This window comes from Mercenaria mercenaria, chromosome 13 (genome assembly GCF_021730395.1).
Source record: "Mercenaria mercenaria strain notata chromosome 13, MADL_Memer_1, whole genome shotgun sequence".
Lineage (NCBI taxonomy): Eukaryota > Metazoa > Mollusca > Bivalvia > Venerida > Veneridae > Mercenaria > Mercenaria mercenaria.
The window spans coordinates 44,015,975-44,041,286 of NC_069373.1; the positions used below are offsets into that span (position 1 = coordinate 44,015,975).

At 35.1% G+C, this 25,312-nt stretch overlaps 1 protein-coding gene across 16 annotated transcripts in view; it reads left to right on the plus strand.

Annotated features, from left to right (window-relative positions):
- LOC123528546 (dynein regulatory complex subunit 6-like) overlaps window positions 1-24,801 on the plus strand; it is a 65,216-nt gene extending 40,415 nt beyond the window's left edge. For 15 of the 16 annotated variants that reach the window (XM_053521656.1, XM_053521659.1, XM_045308316.2 and 12 more), the window contains 11 exons: window positions 1,590-1,752; window positions 4,592-4,692; window positions 5,438-5,567; window positions 6,318-6,537; window positions 7,272-7,434; window positions 7,860-7,979; window positions 9,123-9,387; window positions 10,051-10,131; window positions 13,902-13,984; window positions 18,008-18,088; window positions 21,829-24,801. In XM_053521656.1, the coding sequence (XP_053377631.1) occupies window positions 1,590-1,752; window positions 4,592-4,692; window positions 5,438-5,567; window positions 6,318-6,537; window positions 7,272-7,434; window positions 7,860-7,979; window positions 9,123-9,387; window positions 10,051-10,131; window positions 13,902-13,984; window positions 18,008-18,088; window positions 21,829-21,910 (1,489 nt within the window). In that variant the 3' untranslated portion in view covers window positions 21,911-24,801. Of the gene's footprint in view, window positions 1-1,589; window positions 1,753-4,591; window positions 4,693-5,437; window positions 5,568-6,317; window positions 6,538-7,271; window positions 7,435-7,859; window positions 7,980-9,122; window positions 9,388-10,050; window positions 10,132-12,441; window positions 12,643-13,901; window positions 13,985-18,007; window positions 18,089-21,828 lie in introns of those variants that run through there. The other variant, XM_053521661.1, reaches the window with a different exon arrangement.
- Window positions 24,802-25,312: the final 511 nt, after the last annotated feature.

Consider the following 25,312-nt stretch of genomic DNA (forward strand, 5'->3'; position numbering starts at 1 on the left):
AAATGTTGAGTTTGAGATAGGCTGGGTTAAGAGCAACTGCTTATATAGTCTGCAGTCATCTCTGCTTAAGTTTGTTAAAATACTTACACAAATTTAATAATGCCTAAAAATTAACACAATATTGTGTGCTGCTTTGCTTATTGTAGTTAATTCACATTAAGTTTTGGTGAAATTAACATACAATGCAGTGATGTAATTAAGGCCAGAGTTTGTTGATTTTTTTCTCAACTTTTTGTGGATAAAAAAAGACTTACAGAAATGTTCAGATGTTTGGGCATTTATTCAGTGTGTTACATATTATGTTGATACACTTAAGGTCTTGTGGTTTTATGTAAAAAAAAATGTTAAAATGTTTTTTTAATAAATTGGGTAAATAAGAAATTTTTTATGCCCCCAAAGGGAGGCATATTAATTTTCAACTGTCCGTCTGTCCGTCCGTTCGCTCATTAGTTCGTTAGTTAGTTAGTTTGTTCGTTCATCACAACGTTAACTTTTTGCATGAAGGCACTTTACTCGCGAACTACTGCACCCAGGATCTTCAAACTTCACATGCTGATAGTACTTGTCGAGTATACCATCCCTACTGACTTTGGGGTCACCAGGTCAAAGATCAAGGTCACAGGGGCCAACGTTAGATTTTTGCATGAAGGCACTTTACTCGCAAACCACTGCACCCAGGACCTTCAAACTTTACATGCTGATAGTACTTTATGAGTACACCAACCCTACTGACTTTGGGGTCACAAAGGTCAAGGTGCTGCGGGGGCATTTGTCACCATTAGTGACAGCTCTTGTTCATCCTCTGTGGACATATTTTGGGTTGGAAATAAACCTTAGAAGAAAAAAAGACAACATCTCTGACCTATTTAAAATATCGTTTAAAATTCTTGCCAATTTTTTTCTAATTCTGAGTATTATTTTTTTTTTTATAATTTTGCAGTATACTGTAGACTGGGTTTTATTTTCACAAGTATATTTAAAAAAAGGATGTGATTAACAAATCATGAATTCTTAAGAACATTGAGAGGTTGTGATTTCAATACATCTACTAATACGTGTTCTTGTAGTGCACTCATGTAGTGAAGACCTATAAATATTCATATGTTCTGCTAAAAAATTCCAGTGAATTTAATCAAGTTCTTCACTACACATTTAAAACTTCATATTTTGCTTTTACAAGACTTTTTAGTACATTTTGAATGTGCGTCATTAAATGTTTTAAAAGTTATGAATGAAATCCTTTATGTTTGGCTATCCATTCAAGTATGAAACTGCTACTCTGTCTAAAAAGAATCTGGAGGCTGACTATGAAATTGCAAAAGAAAATGTGAATGTAACAAATAACCAGTTTACTGTAAACACAGTTTTAAGACATTGTTACAACATTTCTTGAGAAAGTTTCTTCATCAGTGTTTAGATGTTATAAGATTTAGAAATAAATACAGATTTTTTTTATTGTAAAGTCTTTCCATTGTCACACTCCTGGAATATGTTTCAGATATATCAAAGTTTCGGCCTGAAACTGCAAACTTTTCATTAATATGTTATTGTAATCTTAAGAAAAATATTTTGTTTTTTGTTAACTGCAGGGTAACAGATAAAGTAGTGACAAAATTATTATATAAATGTCGGCCGTACTTGATTCACCTAAACATGAGGAGTTGCCAATTTGTGTCGGAACCATCGTTCACCAGTATCAGCGAGTGCAGTAACCTGCAGGACCTCAACTTCTCAGAATGTGTTGGACTCAATGTGAGTATATTTAATATTTATACATTTGATATATACCCTACTATAACTGACAACTTTTATAAATGGCTAGTCCGTAGTTTGTGCTATATGGCTGGTCTTGGCTAATAAGTAAAAAATTTGAAAATAAAACTTCGAAAATTAATTATGTCTCCCCCAGGAGACATATTGTTTTTGCCCTGTCCGTCCGTCCGTCCTTCCATCCGTCCGTCCGTCCGTACGTCACACTTCATTTCCCAGCAATAACTGGAGAACCATTTGACCTTGAACCTTCAAACTTCATAGGGTTGTAGGGCTGCTGGAGTAGACAACCCCTATTGTTTTTGGGGTCACTCCGTCAAAGGTCAAGGTCACAGGGGCCTGAACATTGAAAACCATTTCCGATCAATAACTAGAGAACCACTTGACCCAGAATGTTGAAACTTCATAGGATGATTGGTCAAGAAGAGTAGACGACCCCTGTTGATTTTGGGGTCACTCCGTCAAAGGTCAAGGTCACAGGGGCCTGAACATTGAAAACCATTTCCGATCAATAACTAGAGAATCACTTGACCCAGAATGTTGAAACTTCATAGGATGATTGATCATGAAGAGTAGATGACTCCTATTGATTTTGGGGTCACTCCGTCAAAGGTCAAGGTCACAGGGGCCTGAACATTGAAAACCATTTCCGATCAGTAACTAGAGAACCACTTGACCCAGAATGTTGAAACTTCATAGGATGATTGGACATAAAGAGTAGATGACCCCTATCGATCTTGGGTCACTCCATCAAAGGTCAAGGTCACAGGGGCCTAAACATGGAAAACCATTTCCGATCAATAACTAGAGAACCACTTGACCCAGAATGTTGAAACTTCATAGGATGATTGTACATGCAAAGTAGATGACCTCTATCGATTTTGGAGTCACTCCATCAAAGGTCAAGGTCACATGGGCCTGAACATTGAAAACCATTTCCGGTCAGAAACTTGAGAACCACTTGACCCAGAATGTTGAAACTTAATAGGATGATTGGTCATGCAGAGTAGATGACCCCTGACGATTTTGGGGTCACTCTGTGAAAGGTGAAGGTCACAAGGGCCTGAACATTGAAAACCATTTCCGGTCAGTAACTTGAGAACCACTTGACCCAGAATGATGAAACTTCATAGGATGATTGGTCATGCAGAGTAGATGACCCCTAACGATTTTAGGGTCACTCTGTTAAAGGTCAAGGCCACAGGAGCCTAAACATGGAAAACCAGTTCCGATCAATAACTTGAGAACCACTTGACCCAGAATGTTGAAACTTCATAGCATGATTGAACATGCAGAGTAGATGACCCCTATTGATTTTGGAGTCAGTCTATTAAAGGTCAAGGTCACAGTGGCCTGTTCATGTAAAATCATTTTTTTGAAATAACTTGAGAACCACTTGACCTTCAATGTTGAAACTTAATAGGATGATTGGACATGCAGGGTAGATGACCCCTATTTATTTTGAGGTCACTTGATCAAAGGTCAAGGTCACAGGAGCCTGAACAGTGACTTGAGAACCACTAGGCCAAGAGTGTTGAAATTTAACAGGATGACTCGACATGCCAAGTAGATGATCCCTATTGCAGCTAACCGTCAGTGTCTCTTTGACTTTCGCTCCTGACCCCTATTGACTTCTTGCCTATAGGACTTTGCATTGGGGGAGACATGCGCTTTTTTACAAAAGCATTTTCTAGTTTCTTATGTTATGTAATAAAATACCTTTGGACCTTGGGCAATAGTTTTGACTATTGAGTGGCAAGCTATTTAGTAAGTGTATCCTACTAAAATTGTACAGTACAAGTCATTTTTTAGCCTTTGGATCTTACCATATTTTGGCCAAAACTGTTACTTTCTTTGATTTTACTATGAGAAAAATATATTTTTGGTCATGAAACTGTCATTGTTAAAAAAAAATATTTTTGAAAATTCAAAGATATTTACTACTTTCACCATCACATACCTTTAGAATGATGTTGAAGTTTGTATCAGTATCTTGTAAAATAAAACAGCATTTCACAAAAATTCATGTGAGAATTAGGTGAGTCAAACGGTGATGATTTGCAAAAACTTATTTATTTATTTGGGTTTTATGGCGCACCAACACAGTATAGGTTATATGGCGCCAAACAGGACTACAAATTTTGGTTTCACATCTCATTTACATCGAAATAAAAACATGAGGTATGGAATCAAAATTTGCATACCTGCTGGAATCACAGAGTTACAGCAAAACCAAGTGTTAAGACCCTATTAGTCGCCTCTTACGATCATGCAAGGGTAAGACAGTGGTTCCAATTCTTTTCATACATAGATCGTCCAAGAACCACATGGGGGCGATTTGCAAAACACCAAGTGTTTGGTGTCATATTTGTTCTTTGCCACTTATTCTTGTGGAAAAGTTGTCAGTTTCTTGCATAAAGCATAACAAAAATAACAGTGGAAGTTTAAATAATAAAGACTTTTTTCAAGGAGGAAGCACAAATGTGCATGGACAAATATTCCCTGCAGTCATCTTGGTGTCAAGGAACACTGCTAGAGCAAACCTCCATGATAAATAGTGTTATTACCCCTTACCCTGCTAAATTGCTATAATGAACTTGTCCATCTTTCAGTTTGGACAGTGCCATTAACTGTTAAAAGGGGTGTTTTTGAAAAAGATACTGACTGAATGGTGAACAGTGCAGATCATGATCAGGCTGCAGGTGTGCAGGCTGATCATGATCTACACTGGTCGCAAAAGCAGAATCAATCATGTCCAGCTTGATAAGGGTTAATCATAACAAACTGGTCAAGTACCTATATCATATGCTTGTTTTTACAGGATGAAATGCTGAAATTGGTTGCCAAAGGATGTAAGATACTTCTATACTTAAATGTGTCACATACCAACATCACTGATGCCTCCCTTAGAACTATTGCAAAGTAAGTACACATATGCTGGTGTTAAAAATGATGTCTACAAGTTTATCTGTTGATGTGCGTATTCAAAATGTGTCAGATTGACATGAAATGTTTTAGGTTTAACGCATTTCTCAACAGTATTTTAGTTATGTAACGGCAAGCAGTTAACCTAACCAGTGTTCATGGATTCTGTACCAATACAAACATGTTCTTGGAAAATTACTGCCAACTTCCCCACATGAATCTGAGGTGGAGGACGAATAATGTCAGACATAATGTCTTTTATCAAATTGCCACTAGGCCCCCCCCTATTGGGTAAAGCGGCTAGGCATGAAGAGATTGCATCTGGAAATTGTGAAGATCCATGATAACCCATAATGCCAAGACAGTCCATGGATAAAACAACCCTATAATATGGAAAGTTTTGAGACCAATGTGCAGATTTATTATTCAGTTATGCTATGTTGGACATAATATTAGATATTAAAATAGTGCATATCATTAAACAGATTGAGCCAATATAAGAAAAACAGGGCCAGTATTAAAATATCAAGGCAAGCATTTTGACTAGTTAAGTTGAGGTGGGCCTGTAAGAATCTGTTTAACAAAATTATGGTTAAGCAAGTGTTTTCATACTTGCCTTTTTATTTGTCCTCAGGTTGTCAAATTGGTCCAAGACTAAGGGCCAGTACAACTGCTAGAGCCTTGGGCCAATACAAGAAAACACAAGGCCAGTATGAAGCCATTTTAACACGTCTTTTTTCAGATACTGCAGCAACCTACAGTACCTGTCTCTAGCACACTGTAAGAAGTTCACAGACCGAGGTCTTCTTTATCTGTCATCTGGAAAGAACAGCAAGAAACTAGACTACCTTGATGTCTCTGGATGTTTACAGGTAGACAGGTTTGCTTTTCACCCATTACAAAATATGACTACAGCTGAAGGCTATGCAGCTGAGTTTGCAGACCAGTCTGAAAACATTAGTGTTTGATTGGTTGTTACTTGATTAAGACTTGAAATTGACCAATGGTAACACTGCACTCGAAGACTGGTCTTCAAACTATTAATAACCTTAGACACTGGGCCTTTGTGGGCAAATCATGCTTCAGCATTTGAAATTCAGACCATATTTTCAGCAGTATAGAATCTTTAGATGCTGTTTAAACAAAGTTACTAGGAATTAGATATTTAATTCAGTAAAATTTCGAATAGCAGAAATGTTAATGATAATTTAAGTTTTTGAGGGTTTTTTTAATACATGGTGCAGCCATGACATTTTAAATCATTTCTGTTCACTTTTTTATCTTGATTGAATTTAATTCAGTAAAGAAAGAAGTAATGCTATGAGTTGCCTTCGTAATACTTACAAAAACATTCTTCATGTGTTGTTAGCTTAATTGGTAGAGTACATGATTGCACAAGACTGAAAGGTTCAAATTTCGTGAAAGACATGTGTTTTCAATAATAACTGACTGGAGACAATACCCATCAGGTCAGTTGTACCACCATACGTTCCTTATCAAGAGAGTTTTTCAGCTACTTGTGGGTAAAAGGTATACTGGTTAGAAATCCAGGAACATTGGTCAATGTGTGTCTGTATTCATTTGTGTTAAACCAACTAAACAAATATTCCTTCATGTTACAGATCACACCAGATGGTTTCAAGAATTTATCGCAGGGTTGTACAAATCTACAGACGTTGTTGCTGAATGATTTTCCGACCCTCAGTGACGATTGCCTCACCCCAGTTGCCAACAGACTAACCAGAATTCACACAATGTCCTTCCTTGGTTCCCCTCTCATCTCAGATGAAACTTTCAAAAGAATTGCTGGGAACAAGAGTCTGAAGAAAATCAAAATTGAAGGTTTGTATTATAAAAATTCTTTTAAGAAGAACATTAAAATCTGTATTGCAAACCCCATGTCAGAGAAAAAGATGAAGTAATGAACACAGGTTGCTGTGGGGTTTGTTCAAGAGAGGGTTACTTAAGAGAAATATATTCCAGATAGGGTTACTTAAAGATATGCCAGAGAGGGCTATTTTGAAGAAAAATATTCCATGGAGGGTAATTTTGGAGAAAGATGTTCCAGGGAAGGTTATTTTGGAGAAAGATATTCCAGGGAGGATAATTTTGGAGAAAGATATTCCAGAGAGAGTTGTTCAAGAGAAAGATATTCCAGGGAGGGTTATTTTGGAGAAAGATATTACAGAGGGTTATTTTGGAGAAAGATACTACAGAGAGGGTTATTTTGGAGAAAGATATTACAGAGAGGTTTATACAAGAGATGGTTGTTCTATGGGGGTAGGGGTTATTATAGAGTGGGTAAATACTAGAGAGAGTTATTCCAAAGATGGTTCTACAGGAGTGAGGGTTATTCCAGAGAAGATTATTCAAGAGATAGTTACTATATTTTACTCCTTGCACAATGAAATATGTAAAGAGTACACAGTGCTTAAATGGTGTTCAACACTTACACTGTTTTTGACTCTTAAAAAATAAATTGTTCAGTGTCTGGACAAATATGTTAAGCTCTGTGTATTGTTTTAAAGCTGCCTAATAGAGCTGTGTACCAAAATCGTTGTGAATTTAAATTTCAGGAAATCACAGAATATCGGATGTGAGCCTGCGTGCTATTGGAATGCATTGTGCAAACTTGGAACATTTATACATCGCTGACTGCCAAAGACTGACAGACCTAGCACTGAAATCTCTGTCAACATGTAGATTTTTGACTGTTGCAAATTTTGCTGACTGTGTCAGGTACCGTAACCAATTTTTGTGTGTGGGCATTTTCATCACAGCATCACACCTTATTCTTACGAGTTATCTTTCCTGAATTAATGGAGCAGGCTTTTCCTACCCCGATGTTGCATTGAAATGTCATTACGATAATTTATTCTGTGCATTGGTACCAAAGTATATATACCATAAATTGTCAAAAATAAGTTTATTATCTGCTGCATTGTTTATGTTATTTGATTGAAGTAGGAGGGCCTCTTTGACTAAGCAGTTAAAACCATTCATTGGATCAAAACTTTATAAATCTGGTATAATGATAATACCTGTGTTTGAAATAATGTCTGGAGGAGCATTGGGGTCCTCCTCTATCAATAAAGATGATGTAAATTGTGTTGGTGTGATTTAAAGGCCAACAAATTTCAGAAAATCATACTTGTGTATTACAGAATAACTGATAAGGGAGTGAGACAGTTGGTAGATGGACCATGTGGACCTAAACTACGAGAACTCAATCTTACAAACTGTATACGAGTTGGAGATATGGCCATGGTTAACATTCATAAACGGTAAGTTTGAAAAGTTATGGACTTGTTTTTGTAACACATAAAACACAAAACAAGTATTCTTGCATGCAGGACAGGATTTTCCTGTGTTTTTGTTGGTGCTAGAAAAACTTGTCTTACATTGCAAGATGCAAGATGACTCAAATGCTGTAATTTATGAATGAATGTGTAAATTCATATGCTACTGTAATAAAATAGTGCTTAAAAGAAAAGCTTTTGTTTTACTTTATCAGTCCCCTACTGGTTGAAAACCAGTTTCGGGGACTATAGGATTGTGCTTTTCTGTCCATCCTTCCATCCACAATTTCATGTCCGGTCCATAACTCTGTCATTCATCAAGGGATATTAATATTACTTGGCACAAATGTTTCCCATGATGATGTACATGTCATGTGCAAAACCTGGACCCCAAGCTCAAAGGTCACAGGTCCACAGTTGGAGGTCAAAGGTCAACAGGGCTTTTTTCCTATCCGGTCCAACAACTGCAGATTTTTGTTTATGCAAATTTTAATCCAAGTGATTTGTTATAACATATTTTATATATAGTACAATATTGTTTATACATCATTGACAGATATCAGTTCATTATATGTTATACTGCAGTAGGTGCCTTCCAGAAGTGGACTTTGTATTGCATGGCAATACTTCATTCAGTTATATCTTCTATTTATTGAAGAATACGGCATGCAAGAAAAAGAATCTATCACTAGTTGAAGGTGCAGATGGAAATATTTGGCCTTCTGGTCACTGTTTTGCAGTAACTCGGTAGAGCCTCATTACTGCCTAAACAGTAATACCCTCAAGCCTGATATTTCCATATTCCAACTATTTTTTGAAGACATATATAGGCTAGGCGCAGATAATATGCCTCATGTTTTGGTACTTACACTGGCTTCAAGATTATAAAACCGTAGTTTTGAGACCAGTATCAAAATGTAGCCTTGCATTTGGTCAGTAATGAAACTGAACTCAGAATGAAGAATTTTGGACTGGACTGGAATTCTGTCTTGTAGTGAATTTGAAAGTGACTCAGTAATGTGTTCGCTCTTTTGCTGACAACTGCTCATAAGGCACACAGTTCAGTTCTGTTGCAGTTAAGTATTTATTACTGTAGTGTTGTTGATTTTCAATTCTGTTCATTTACAGTTGCCACAACTTGACATACCTGAGTGTGTGTTTCTGCGAACACATCAGTGAGGCAGGTATCGAGCTGCTAGGTCAGACCCACAGTCTTACGTCAATAGATATATCTGGTTGTAACTGTGGGGATGGCGGTCTCTCATCGTTAGGCAACAACAGTCGACTCCGTGATGTCACGCTCTCGGAATGTGCCAACATAACTGATCTTGGTCTACAGAAGTTTGCTCAGCAGTGTAAAAATATTGAAAGGCTGGATCTCTCACACTGCATGGTATGTTTGAAAATACAGTAAAACTTCTGTTAATGGCACCTTCATTAGAGCCTTACAGTATTACCTCAGTTAGATGTACCATCATTAGAGCCATATGGTAAAACCTCTATTAATGGCACCTCTATTATAGAACCATGGAGTAAAACTTATTTTAATTGCACCACTGTAGAACAAATGCCAATCTACAAAAGCAGGTTGACAAAATTTTTCATGCATATATCTCTCCGAAGCAACATCCTCTGAACAACAAACAGTGTAAGGTCAAAATATCTGTCACCGTGTGTACATAAGATGCAATATATTGCCACAAGTGAATATTTTAAACTAGCTGATCATAAGTATAAAATATTTTGATCTATATATCACATCTTCTTTTCATCCTTTTTTAATTCCATGTCTTTTGAATGTTTTTTTTTTTGGTGGTGGTGGGGGGGGGGGTTGTTGTTGTTTTCTTACATACATTATGCCAGTTTTACCTGTGAAATGTCACAGCATTGGGTACTATCAAAAACAAAATCATGTTATTATTGGTAAAAATTTCAAATGATTGTTTTATTTTAGTGAATCTGAAAGTGACTTGGTTATGTTAAATTTTTGAGCATGTGATGTTCCTGTTACATTACAGTATAATATTGTTGCATGTATCTATTTTATCATTGACAGCAAATCACAGATGGTGCAATAAAGAACCTGGCATTTTGCTGTAGAATGCTTAATGTCCTCAATCTAGCTGGCTGTAAACTGGTTAGTATAAAATTTCTGATTTACCTTAAGTCTTCTTAACTTGGCTGGCTATAAACTGGTTAGTTAAATAATTTTGATTTTCCATCTTACTATCTGTAAACTGGTTTGTGTAAAATTTCTGATTTAACATCAGTCAGCCTACCTGGCTGTAAACTGGTAAGTATAAATTTCTGTTTACCATCAGTCTACATAACCTGGCTGGCTGTAAAATTTCTGATTTACCATCGAGCTGACTGTCAACTGTTTAGTGTAATTTATGACCATTAGTGTACTTAACCTAGCTGACTGTAAATGATTTGTATGATAAATCTGATTTATCATCAGTGTACTTGCCCTAAAGCAGGCTGTAAACTGGTTAGAATGATATGTCTGCTTTACCGTCAGTGTACGTAACCAAGCTGGCTGTAAACTGATTTGTATGATAAATCTGATTTATCATCAGTGTACTTGCCCTTAAGCTGGCTGAAAACTGGTTAGAATGATATGTCTGCTTTACCATCAGTGTACGTAACCTAGCTGGTTGTAAACTGATTTGTATGATAAATCTGATTTATCATCAGTGTACTTACCCTAAAGCTGGCTATAAACTGTTTAGTGTAATTTATGACCATTAGTGTACTTAACCTAGCTGGCTGTAAACTGATCTGTATGATAAATCTGATTTATCATCAGTGTACTTACCCTAAAGCTGGCTGTAAACTGTTTAGTGTAATTTATGACCATTAGTGTACTTAACCTAGCTGACTGTAAACTGATCTGTATGATAAATCTGATTTATCATCAGTGTACTTACCCTTAAGCAGGCTGTAAACTGGTTAGAATGATATGTCTGCTTTACCATAAGTGTACGTAACCTAGCTGACTGTAAATGATTTGTATGATAAATCTGATTTATCATCAGTGTACTTACCCTAAAGCTGGCTGTAAACTGTTTAGTGTAATTTATGACCATTAGTGTACTTAACCTAGCTGACTGTAAATGATCTGTATGATAAATCTGATTTATCATCAGTGTACTTACCCTTAAGCAGGCAGTAAACTGGTTAGAATGATATGTCTGCTTTACCATAAGTGTACGTAACCTAGCTGGCTGTAAACTGATCTGTATGATAAATCTGATTTATCATCAGTGTACTTACCCTAAAGCTGGCTGTAAACTGGTTAGAATGATATGTCTGCTTTACTGTCAGTGTACGTAACCTAGCTGGCCATGAACTGTTTAAAATGATATATCTGCTTTAACATCAGTGTACCTAACCTAGCTGGCTGTAAACTGGTTAAGATAATATTTTTCTTTACTGTCAGTGTTCATAGCCTAGCTGGTTGTAAACTGGTTAAGATAATATTTTTTCTTTACTATCAATGTTCTTAGCCTGGCTGGCTGTACACTGGTTAAGATAATATTTTTTCTTTACTATCAATGTTCTTAACCTAGCTGGCTGTAAACTGGTTAAGATGATATTTTTTTCTTTACTATCAATGTTCTTAGCCTAGCTGGCTGTAAACTGGTTAAGATAATATTTTTTCTTTACTGTCAATGTTCTTAGCCTAGCTGGCTGTAAACTGGTTAAGATGATATTTTTTCTTTACTATCAATGCTCTTAGCCTAGCTGGCTGTAAACTGGTTAAGATGATATTTTTTTCTTTACTATCAATGTTCTTAGCCTAGCTGGCTGTAAACTGGTTAAGATAATTATTTTCTCTTTACTATCTATGTTCTTAGCCTAGCTGGCTGTAAACTGGTTCAGATAATATTTTCTCTTTACTATCTATGTTCTTAGCCTAGCTGGCTGTAAACTGGTTAAGATAATATTTTTTCTTTTCTATCAGTTTTCTTAGCCTAGCTGGCTGTAAACTGGTTTGTATGATATCACCTTAATCAGTGACTTTAAAATGTTAAAAGTATTTTCTTAAATATAAAATTTCAGACATTGTTTTACATGTAAATTTGTGAGGAAAGTCAAGTGTATTTTTCCATTTTATTTTGTATTCTCACGTTATTGTATATAGCCTTTCATAATTGTCCACTGGACTTGTCTGCTACATTTGCATTTTTTAAGAAGTTTAATCTCATATAAATGAACAGAGCACATTTTTCTTTCTACCATTTAATTAGATAAAATATGAACAACACTGCCTTCTTTATTGTTTATAGTTTTAAGTACTGTTGAACAAGAAAGCATCTGTATTTCTTTTCTGAAGACTGCTTTATCGTTTCATAATTACCAGTTAACATTGACTTTCTCAGTAAGTAAAATACATTCAGAATAAAAGAAAATATCTGGTCCTGCATTTTCTGTAAATTTTCAGGTGACAGATCTAAGTACACAATACTTGTCAGGGGTGTGCCACTACCTGTTTCAGCTAGACGTTAGTGGCTGTTTACTTATAACGTCAGTAATATATATAACTGATTTGTATGATAAATCTGATTTATCATCAGTGTACTTACCCTAAAGCTGGCTGAAAACTGGTTAGAATGATATGTCTGTTTTACTGTCAGTGTACGTAACCTAGCTGGCTGTAAACTGATTTGTATGATAAATCTGATTTATCATCAGTGTACTTACCTAAAGCTGCTGTAACTGTTTAGTGTAATTTAGACCATTGTGTACTTAACCTAGCTGGCTGTAAACTGATCTTTATGATAAACTGATTTATCATCATGTACTTACCCTAAAGCTGGCTGTAAACTGTTAGAATGATAGTCTGCTTTATTGTCAGTGTCTAACTACTGGCCGTAAACTGTTTAAAATGATTATCTGCTTTAACATCGTGTACCTAACCTAGCTGGCTGTAAACTGGTTAAGTAATATTTTTCTTACTGTCAGTGTTCATAGCTAGCTGGTTGTAAACTGGTTAAGATAATATTTTTTCTTTACTATCAATGTTCTTAGCCTGGCTGGCTGAACACTGGTTAAGATAATATTTTTTCTTTACTTTCAATGTTCTTAGCCTAGCTGGCTGTAAACTGGTTAAGATGATATTTTTTTCTTTACTGTCAATGTTCTTAGCCTAGCTGGCTGTAAACTGGTTAAGATGATATTTTTTCTTTACTGTCAGTGTGCTTAGCCTAGCTGGCTGTAAACTGGTTAAGATGATATTTTTTCTTTACTATCAATGTTCTTAGCCTAGCTGGCTGTAAACTGGTTAAGATGATACTTTTTTCTTTACTATCAATGTTCTTAGCCCAGCTGGCTGTAAACTGGTTAAGATAATATTTTTTCTTTACTATCTATGTTCTTAGCCTAGCTGGCTGAAATGGTTAAGATAATATTTTTCTTTTTCTATCAGTTTTCTTAGCCTAGCTGGCTGTAAACTGGTTTGTATGTATCACCTAATCAGTGACTTTAAAATGTTAAAAGTATTTTCTTAAATAATAATTTCAGACATTGTTTTACATGTAAATTTGTGAGGAAGTCAAGTGTATTTTTCCATTATATTTTGTATTCTCACGTATTGTATATAGCCTTTCATAATTGTCCACTGGACTTGTCTGCTACATTTGCATTTTTTAAGAAGCTTAATCTCATATAAATGAACAGAGCACATTTTTCTTTCTACCATTATGGTTAGATAAAATATGAACAACACTGCCTTCTTTATTGTTTATAGTTTTAAGTACTGTTGAACAAGAAAGCATCTGTATTTCTTTTCTGAAGACTGCTTTATCGTTTCATAATTACCAGTTAACATTGACTTTCTCAGTAAGTAAAATACATTCAGAATAAAAGAAAATATCTGGTCCTGCATTTTCTGTAAATTTTCAGGTGACAGATCTAAGTATACAATACTTGTCAGGGGTGTGCCACTACCTGTTTCAGCTAGACGTTAGTGGCTGTTTACTTATAACGTAAGTAATTCATATGTTTGTTTTTATGGACCTATAGACACAATGACACAATACTGGTCATGTGATGAATTTTCAGCTTTTCATGGTAGAGCATATCAAGTTAAATTTCAAGACTCTTGGTGCTTACCTACTGATTGATCCACGTTTTTCTTGTGAATTGACACTCTATATTTGCAAGATCCATATATAAGTTATATATCAATCTAAAGTTCCCTAGGGGTGATAGCAGGAATTTTCTAAATTCAGATATCTTTAAAAATGTAAATTTTATGGCCAAAAATGTATTTTCTCCCGTGTAAAATTCTGTCTCAAAAATTTCAGGGAAGAAAATTGACATTATTTTTATGCCCCCAAGGTGTGCATATTAAAATCGCACTGTCCATCCATCTGCATCTGAGTATTCTTGTCTGGGCTGTAACTCTGCTATCCATAAAGGGATTTTGAAATAATTTGGCATAAATGTTCCCCATAATGAGACAAAGTGAGGTGCTCAAGACCCAGATCCCTAGCTCCAAGGTCTAGGTCACACTTAGAGGTCAAAGATTAACAGGGTCTGTTTTGTGTCCGGTCCATAACTCTGCCATCCATGAAGGGATTTTGAAATAACTTGGCATAAATGTTTACCATAATAAGACAATGTGTCATGGGCAAGACCCCGACCCCTAGCTCCATGGTCAAGGTCACACTTAGAAGTCAAAGGTTAACAGGGTCTGTTTTGCGTGTGGTTCATAACTGTGCCATTCATCAAGGGATTTTGAAATTACTTGGCATAAATGTTCCCCATAATGAGAGGACATGTCTTGGGCAAGATCCAGACCTCTAGCTCTAAGGTCAAGGTCACAGAGGTTAAAGGTTAACATGGTCTGTTTCCTGTCCGGTCCATAACTCTGCCATTCATCAAGGGATTTTGAAATTACTTGACATAAATGTTCCCTATAATGAGATGACATGTCATGCGCAAGACCCAGACCCCTAGCTCCAAGGTCAAGGTCACACTTAGAAGTCAAAGGTTAACATGGTCTGTTTCTTGTCTCATCCATAACTTTGCCATTTATCAAGGGATTTTAAAATTACTTCGCACAAATGTTCCCTATAATGAGTTAATTTATCATGCGCAGACAACTATAGCATTCTTTGGCATGCTTCGGGGGCATTTGTCACTAATAGCGACAGCTCTTGTTTTTGCATGGAAATGCTGCTTTTGTGGTAATAGTTGTGTAACTGTGAGTCCGTCAACACATCAAGTCAAAATTGAAACTTTATGTATTATTATATTGTGTTCAATATGGCTGAGATTTAAAATGGAAAACACCTCATCAGAATCGCTGTTTATGATAAATTCAGACCCAAAAGTTTAAAAAAAATCCTACTATTACTATTGGAGTTTTTTTAGAAACATGCTCATATAAAAGTTATTATGCCCCCCTTTGAAGAAGGAGGGTATATTGTTTTTTAGATGTCGGTCGGTCGGTCGAAATGTAGACCAATCCGTTTCTGGATGATAACTTAAGAACGCATGGGCCTAGGATCATTAAAATTGATAGGGAGGTTGGTCATCAGCAGCAGATGACCTCTATTGATTTTGAAGTCTGTATGTCAAAGGTCAAGGTCACAGTGACCCTGAATAGTAAAACGGTTTCCGGATGATAACTCAAGAACTCTTGGGCCTAGGATCATGAAAGTTGATAGGGAGGTTGATCATGACCAGCAGATGATTCTCATTGATTTTGAGGTCAGTATGTTAAAGGTCAAGATCACAGTGACCCTGAACAGTTTAACAATTTCCGGATGATAACTCAAGAACGCTTAGGCCTAGGGTCATGAAAGTTGATAGGGAGGTTGGTCATGCCAGCAGATGACCTCTATTGATTTTGAGGTCAGTATGTCAAAGGTCAAGGTCACAGTGACCAGGAACAGTAAAATGGTTTCCAGGCAATAACTCAAGAACACTTCGGCCTAGTGTCAGGAAAATTGATAGTTAGGTTGGCCATGACCAGCAGATGACTCCTATCGATTTTGAGGTCATTAGGTCAAAGGGCAAGGTCACATTGACCAGGAACAGTTGAACGGTTTCTGATCTTCTTGTCCAAAACCATAGGGCCTAGGGCTTTGATATTTGGTATGTAGCAAAATCTAGTGGTCCTCTACCAAGGTTGTTCAGATTATTTTCCTGGAGTCAAATATGGCCCCACCCCGGGGTCACATGGTTTATATATACTTATATAGAATAAAACTTTGAAAAACCTCTTGTCCAAAACCACAGGGCCTAGGGCTTTGATACTTTGTATATGACATCATCTAGTGGTCCTCTACTAAGAATATTCAAATTATTCCCCTAGGGTTCAAATTTGGCTTTGCCCTGGGGGTCACATGGTTTACATAGACTTATATAGGGAAAAACTTTAAAATCTTCTTGTCCAAACCACAAAGACTATGGCTTTGATATTTTGTAATGTAGCATCATCTAGTGGTTCTCTACCAAGTTTGTTCAAATTATCCCACTAGGGTCAAATATGGCCCCGCCCCAGGGGTCACATGTTTCATATAGACTTATATAGGGAAAAAAAAAAGAATCTTCATGTCCATAACTTATATCATTCAAATTTAGACCACATGTATAGTTTTGAGTGGCAAGATGAACCTTGACATGAGTTGACCTTGATCTTGACCTAGTGACCTACTTTCACATTTCTGTGGCTACAGCCTTCAAATTTGGACCACATGCATAGGTTTGTGTACCGAAAAAAACTTTGACCTTGTTATTGACCTAGTGACATACTTTCACATTTTCGAAGGTACAGGCTTCAAATTTGGACCACATGCATAGTTTTTTGTTCCAAAATAAAATTTTACCTTGATTTTGACCTAGTGACCTACTTTCACATTTCTCAAGCTACAGCCTTCAAATTTGAACCACAAGCATAGTTTTGTGTACTGAAATGAACTTTGATCTTGAGATTTACCTAGTGACCTACTTTCACATTTCTAAAGCTACAGCCTTTAAATTTGAACCACTTGCATAATTTTGCATACTGAAATGAACTTTGATCTTGAGATTGACCTAGTGACCTACTTCCACATTTTTGAAGCTACAGGCTTCAAATTTGGACCACATGCATATTTTTGTGTTCTGAATTGAAATTTGACATTGATTTTTACGTATTACCTACTTTCACATTTCTCAAGCTACAGCCTCCAAATTTGAAGCACATGCATAGTTCTGTCTACCGAAATGAACTTTGACCTTGAAATTGATCTAGTGACCTACTTTCACATTTCTCAAGCCACAGTTTTCAAATTTGGACCAAATACACATTGTTTTGTACCGAAATGAAGTTTGACCTTAATTTTGACCTTGAGCTAGTCTTGAAATTTGGAACATTCAAAAATGGCTCAGTGGATGGCGCCAAGATCACTCTGTAATCTCTTGTTAGGTTAATAGGTTAAAGGTCAAGGTCAGATTAAACCAGAATGGTAGAACTTTGTTTACAGTGAGCATATAATTTCTGTTCCTTGTGCAATTACTGAATGCATCAAGGGGGGCATTTCGTGTTCGACGAGCTCTTGTTGTCCTACATTTAAAGACATCACAAAAATCTTCTTACTGAAAACATGGATTGTTAGGCATTGTTTCAGGTAACAGTGCATGTGTGGCTAAAACTATATTTAATTCTATATCTTAACATCATTAAAAGAATAGTTGATATTACTTAATATATGAAAATACAGTTGATATAAGCCTTGTCCAAAAAATGCTTTCATGTGGATGTAAAGACCTCATTAAGGACCCCCGTCTTATGAGTGATCTGTCTTATAGCCGAGAATGAATGATACAATCACCCTACACATGCTGATGTAATTTTTCTCACTCAATGTTATGTGTAGTTTCAAAGAATTCTAATCATACTTAAATAAATTTTGCAGATTTTGTCAATGACGTACAAACTGAAATTAATCTTATTTTAGAGTACAGTCATTTGTAAAGTGAGTTATTTTAAGACAAGTTTTATTTATCTTTCACAGGGACAAAGCTTTGAAGTATCTACGGAAAGGGTGTAAGAAGTTAAAGATGTTGACCTTAATGTACTGCAAAGGTGTATCAAAGTAAGTTCAAAATATATAAACAAAGCCTCAGCTTTATAAACAAAGGGCAAAACTTGCATATTATTAGTTGAAAACACCAGCTTAAAGGTGGTTGATCAGATTTTTGGTCAAGTTACAGATTTGTTCAAAAGTTTTAACATCTGATCATATATATTTATTTGTGATCACTTAGTGATAAAAAAAAATCAGAATTCCACTATAAGTATTTTTAAAAATTGATTTGGTTATGCAGACAAGGTCAAGCATAAATTTACAAATATCCATCTAATGCAAATTTAAAAACAAAAAATGTATAGAAATAAAACAAAATAACCTTTCACGTTAATGGGTGGGAAGAGCATAATTACAAAAAAAGGAAAAATAAATAAAACAAATAATTTATTTATGTTTATGACATTATTCACTTATTGTATATTTCTTAAGAGATTTACCTTTAAGAAACAATAAACCCATGACACAGGAGTTAGATCCCTATTAGAAATAAAGCATTTCTAAATTTCAAGAGAAAAAAAAAAATGTCAAAAACTTGGAGGCATGCACCTTTAAACCAAAGTTACTCAACAAAAAAGAAAAATTGCAAGTCAGAATCTATGACTTCTCTAATGAGTTTTCAGATATTTTCTCAGCTGTTTAAAGAAACATACCTTACTATGACCATCCCAATTTGAAATTTTGTAAAACAGCAATATCTAGAAAATACTAGTACTAAGAATATAAAATCTTTGTTGATATTTTGTAAGTATGATGTAGAGTTAGTTAAATTCTTTTTATTTGATATCAGATTTTAAATGCATTTTAAATGCATTACTGAGGCAAAATATAGCATTTATACTTATATTTAAATTAAAAGAAGAAAAAAACTATAAAAATTACAAGTAAATTGAGGTTCATCCGTTACATGGGTTAATATTTATATGTCCACTATTGAAGAAGATGGGATATTATTGTTTTGCGCATTGTTGGCCAGTCTATCAGCTGCTTGTCTGTTTGGCTCCTAATCAATAACTAGAGAATGCTTGGTCTCATGCTAGTCAAACTTAATAGGACTAGTACCCCTGATTATTAAATGACCCTATTGTTTCGAGGGTAAGTTTGTCAAAGGTCAGGGTCAAGTTTCAAGTTTATTATTAAATTCTCAGTATGTACATCCAGTAACATAAACATGAGATTCACATTTCAATAATAATAATCATAATAAAAACATGTGATTAGAGGACAACTCTTATTTAAAAAAGTGAAGGATTATTGGCGTTTAAGTTATCTTGTTCAGAATCTATTCAGTATTATAATTTTAGCGCATCGTAACCTAGTCTATAATTAGAAAATTTTATTACCTCACTCAGTATCTAAGATTTTGATTGGTTAGAATATTTGCACGAGCTTCTGTGTAGAATTATAATGACCATAAATATGTTACTAGGTCAGACATATGAGTTATTGTGTCGTAATCATTGACCGTGTGATTTTTAGCTCATCTGATTTTTTGAAAAAAAAATGATGAGTTATTGTCATCACTTGAGCGGTTGTCGGCGTCGGCGTCGGTGTCGGCGTCGGCGTTGCCTGGTTAAGTTTTATGTTTAGGTCAGCTTTTCTCCTAAACTATCAAAGCTATTGCTTTGAAACTTGGAATACTTGTTCGCCATCATAAGCTGACCCTGTATAGCAAGAAACATAACTCCATCTTGCTTTTTGCAAGATTTATGGCCCCTTTTGTACTTAGAAAATATCAGATTTCTTGGTTAAGTTTTATGTTTAGGTCAACTTTTCTCCTAAACTATCAAAGCTTTTGCTTTGAAACTTGGAATACTTGTTCACCATCATAAGCAGACCCTGTACATCAAGAAACATAACTCCATCTTGCTTTTTGCAAGAATTATTGCCCCTTTTGGACTTAGAAAATCAGTTTTCTTGGTTAACTTTTATGTTTAGGTCAGCTTTTATCCTAAACTATCAAAGCTATTCCTTTAAAACTTGCAACACTTGTTCACCATCATAAGCTGACCCTGTACAGCAAGAAACATAACTCCATCCTGCTTTTTGCAAGATTTATGGCCCCTTTTGGACTTAGAAAATATCAGATTTCTTGGTTAAGTTTTATGTTTAGGTCAACTTTTTCTCTTAAACTATCAAAGCTATTGCTTTAAAACTTGCAACTCTTGTTCACCATCATAAGCTGACCCTGTACAGCAAGCAACATAACCCCATCCTGCTTTTTGCAATAATTATTGCCCCTTTTGTACTTAGAAAAATCATTTTCTTGGTTGAATATTATGTTTAAGTCAACTTTTCTCATAAACTATCAAAGCTATTGCTTTAAAACTTGCAACAGTTTTTCACCATCATAAGTGGACACTGTACATCAAGAAACATAACTCTATCCTGGTTTTTGCAAGAGTGATGGCCCTTTTTAGACTTAGAAAATCATGGGTAGGACAATATTTCTATTATAAAAAAAAAATCAGATGAGCGTCAGCACCCGCAAGGCGGTGCTCTTGTTGAGAAAAAGCATGCTTAATTCACTTTTAATGTCACAATGACCCTGAGACTGAAAACTGTTTCTGCTAAATAACTAAAGAACACTTTGACCTACAATCATCAACCTTCATAGGTGGATTTCCTGTGATCAGTAGATGACCCATATAGTTTCAGGAATTAGTAGATCAAAAGTCAAGGTTGCAATTATCTTGAGACTGAAAACGGATTTTGCGCAATAACAGAAAAATATTTTTGCCTACAGTTTTCAAACTTCTTAAGATGACTGTCTGTGGTCAGTCAGTGACCCATGGTGTTTTTGTGACAGTAGGACAAGGTCAAGGTAACAGTGACCTTGAAACTGATAATGGTTTCAGATACAATAGCATAGAACATTTGGGTTTACAGTTGTCAAACTTCAAAGAGTAATTGTCTGTGGTTAGTACATGACCCCTTTTGTCTTGGTCATCAGTAGGTCAGAGGTCAAGGTCACAATGTCCTTAAGACAGAAAATGGTTTCTGCTTGATAAAAAAAAATGCTTTGGCCTACAGTCCTCAAACTTTTTAGGATGATTTCATCTGGTCAGTAGATGTCTATTATATTAATTTTGGGTCAGTTTGTCAAAGGACAAAGTCACAGCAACCTCAAGACTAAAAACTGTTCAGCTCAGTAACCAAAGAACAATTTGGCCTGAAGTCCTCAAACTTCATTGAATGATAGCCTGTGGTCAGTAGAATCTGAAGGTCTCCTATTAATATGTATTATTTGGGGACCAGTATGTCAGAAGTCAAGGGGACAGTGACATGGAGCCTGAAAATGGTTTCTGTTCAATAACTTAGAAAGGCTTTAATATACAGTCATCAGACTTTATTACATGATTGCCTGTGGTAACTAAATTTACCCTATTTTGTTTGGGATCAATAGGTCAGTGGTCAAGGTCATAGTGGTATTGGGACTGAAAATGGGACCTGCCATCATAGGGAGCATATGTGTTTCACAAACAGCTCTTGTTTTAGTGCTGATACCTTCACAGCTGTAATGAAGTATAAATGAATCACACAAAGAAAACCTTCCGACTAAATAAGAGGAAATTAGTTAAGTACATAATACGAATGTAAATTGGTGGAAGCAAAAATAAGTAACCATCAAGTGAAAACAGATTTTGGTTGGCCATATAGGTAAAATCTAAGGGATTTTCCAAGTTAGTCTCCTTTAAATGAAAAGTGTGCATTATCTTATTTAGAACAATATAATGTTTTGTTTTCAGGAACTCTGCACAGAAGATGATGCGACATGTGGAATGTGTACAATACAGTAATGATGAAGTTCCTTCATACTTTGGCTACTAGAGAAACACTTCATTCTAGTCAAATCTAGACAATTACACTATATTTTTGGTGATAATTGTAACAATGTATTGATAAAATTGCTATTACTTTAGTAAAACATGTACACATTACATTAGCATTCCTCTGTTATCATTTGTTGCAATTACTTTAACGATGGAAGCATTACAACTGATTACCATTACAATTACCTGAGTGCTGGAGGCATTACAGCTGATTACAATTAGTTGAGTGCTGGAGGCATTATAGCTGATAACAATTAGTTGAGTGCTGGAGGCATTACAGCTGATTTCAATTACTTGAGTGCTGGAGGCATTACAGCTGATTTCAATTACTTGAGTGCTGGAGGCATTACAGCTGATTTCAATTAATTGAGTGCTGGAGACATTACAGCTGATTATAATTACTTTAGTGTTGGAGACATTACACCTGATAACACTTACTTTGATGATGGAAGCATTACAGCTGATGAGAACTATGTTAGTGATTGAAGCATCACAGCTGATTGCAATTACTTTAATAGTAGAAGCATTACAGCTAATTACAATTATATAGATTATGGATGCATAAAAGTTTATTACAATTACCTTAATAATGTATACATTACAGCTGATAACAATTACTTTAATGGTCAAAGAAATTCAGCTGATTACAAATACGTTACTAATTGAGGCATAACACTGATTATAATTACTTTAAGGAAGCATAACAGCTGGTTACAATTACTTTAATTTTGGAAGCATTACAGCTGAACACAATTATGTTTATGTTAAAATAACAGAAATTTGGCTGTTACTAAAATCATTCTTAATAAATAAAATACTTGTCAGAAGCAGTGATCTTTATGGTGAGTCATACTCCTGACACTTTTTCTTTTTTTTAGCTCATCTGATTTTTTGAAAAAAAATGATGAGTTATTGTCATCACTTGAGCGGTTGTCGGCGTCGGCGTCGGCGTTGCCTGGTTAAGTTTTATGTTTAGGTCAGCTTTTCTCCTAAACTATCAAAGCTATTGCTTTGAAACTTGGAATACTTGTTCACCATCATAAGCTGACCCTGTATAGCAAGAAACATAACTCCATCTTGCTTTTTGCAAGATTTATGGCCCCTTTTGTACTTAGAAAATATCAGATTTCTTGGTTAAGCTTTATGTTTAGGTCAACTTTTCTCCTAAACTATCAAAGCTTTTGCTTTGAAACTTGGAATACTTGTTCACCATCATAAGCAGACCCTGTACATCAAGAAACATAACTCCATCTTGCTTTTTGCAAGAATTATTGCCCCTTTTGGACTTAGAAAATCAGTTTTCTTGGTTAAGTTTTATGTTTAGGTCAGCTTTTATCCTAAACTATCAAAGCTATTCCTTTAAAACTTGCAACACTTGTTCACCATCATAAGCTGACCCTGTACAGCAAGAAACATAACTCCATCCTGCTTTTTGCAAGATTTATGGCCCCTTTTGGACTTAGAAAATATCAGATTTCTTGGTTAAGTTTTATGTTTAGGTCAACTTTTTCTCTTAAACTATCAAAGCTATTCCTTTAAAACTTGCAACACTTGTTCACCATCATAAGCTGACCCTGTACAGCAAGAAACATAACTCCATCCTGCTTTTTGCAAGATTTATGGCCCCTTTTGGACTTAGAAAATATCAGATTTCTTGGTTAAGTTTTATGTTTAGGTCAACTTTTTCTCTTAAACTATCAAAGCTATTGCTTTAAAACTTGCAACTCTTGTTCACCATCATAAGCTGACCCTGTGCAGCAAGCAACATAACTCCATCCTGCTTTTTGCAATAATTATTGCCCCTTTTGGACTTAGAAAAATCATTTTCTTGGTTGAATATTATGTTTAAGTCAACTTTTCTCATAAACTATCAAAGCTATTGCTTTAAAACTTGCAACAGTTTTTCACCATCATAAGTGGACACTGTACATCAAGAAACATAACTCTATCCTACTTTTTGCAAGAGTGATGGCCCTTTTTAGACTTAGAAAATCATGGGTAGGACAATATTTCTATTATACAAAAAAAATCAGATGAGCGTCAGCACCCGCAAGGCGGTGCTCTTGTTTTTAATTTGTGTTAGTCTGACATTTTTCAGGCGGCTACATTAATCTGGAGGCAAGTCCTTTTAAAAAGTGAGGTACCAACAATTTTACACTTTGGTAGTTCTTGAAGATTTGCTTAAGGATGAGACTTCATCTTAAATAATATTTTTTGAGAGAGATTATTGAAGGGAAAGCTATATAAGGTAGTGGAACTGTAATGACTGTCATCCGTTTCTGTTAGGTTACATAATATTTTAGTTCGAGAACTGGGCATTCTTTGCATGTAAATACAGCATGGCTTTCTGTAAATACTGGAGAATTCTGAAATAGCATATGGAGAAAAAATGTAATTTGCTGATTGTCCTTACTTAATACAGTACCTTAATGACAGTATTCAGTTTGGTTAAAGAGCCCTTATGGACACACATATCAAAGGTATAAAAAACTGATATTTCAACAAAACATTCTAAGAAGTCCATTGCTAGATATTCAGAAATAGACAAAAAAGTTACATTTAAATTTAATTAGTTTTAGTTCAGTTTTTCACGACTTGCATTTCTACTTGAAATGACAGAATTAATCATATCATTTTCAGACACTATTTATATTTTTAATGGTATGTTTTCATTGAAGGTATTTCGTATGGTTATATGATTTGTGTTTTGTTTTATTCAATTTATTTATGACTTTCAAATATATATTTATAACATGTATTTATACTGCTGTTCAAAGACTGTGATATGTGCAAATGGACATATGCTACCATGTTGTGCTATTTACATTGAATATTTTGTGGAAAAAAAATGTAAAAAAATAAAAAGGTCAAAAATAAATATAAATTTTTCTGTTCTGTATTTTATCAAATTTTAGCTCACCTGAGCACAATCTTGTGATTATCCTGGGTCCATTAGTCTGTTGTTGATATTTTTATTGTTAACAATCTAGAAGTCAAAATTTGACCACGTCTTAAGGAAGTTCTGCACATTGGGATCAAAAATTTTTCTACAATGTAGAATTTGATTAAACCCTGTTTTTTTAAAAACTTCAGAATATACCTAGAAAATTCAGAAAATGAAAAAGATAGGGTCGTGTGCTTGATTTTTTGCAAGACTGATTTGAAAAGTTTGGACCTCGTGCAATTTTTCATAATGGGAGTCTATGGGAAAGTCATAACATTTTTGCAAATAGAAATTTTTTTACAATGTAGATTTCAATGAAACTTCTTACAGTTGTTAATAAACCTATGGACTATCATGTGGTGAAATAAAATGTAGGTCTGTTTGCTTATTTTTGATTTTTTTGAGATATTTGACCATGATTAATATGAACGTATGTTTCACGCTAATTGTAAGCCA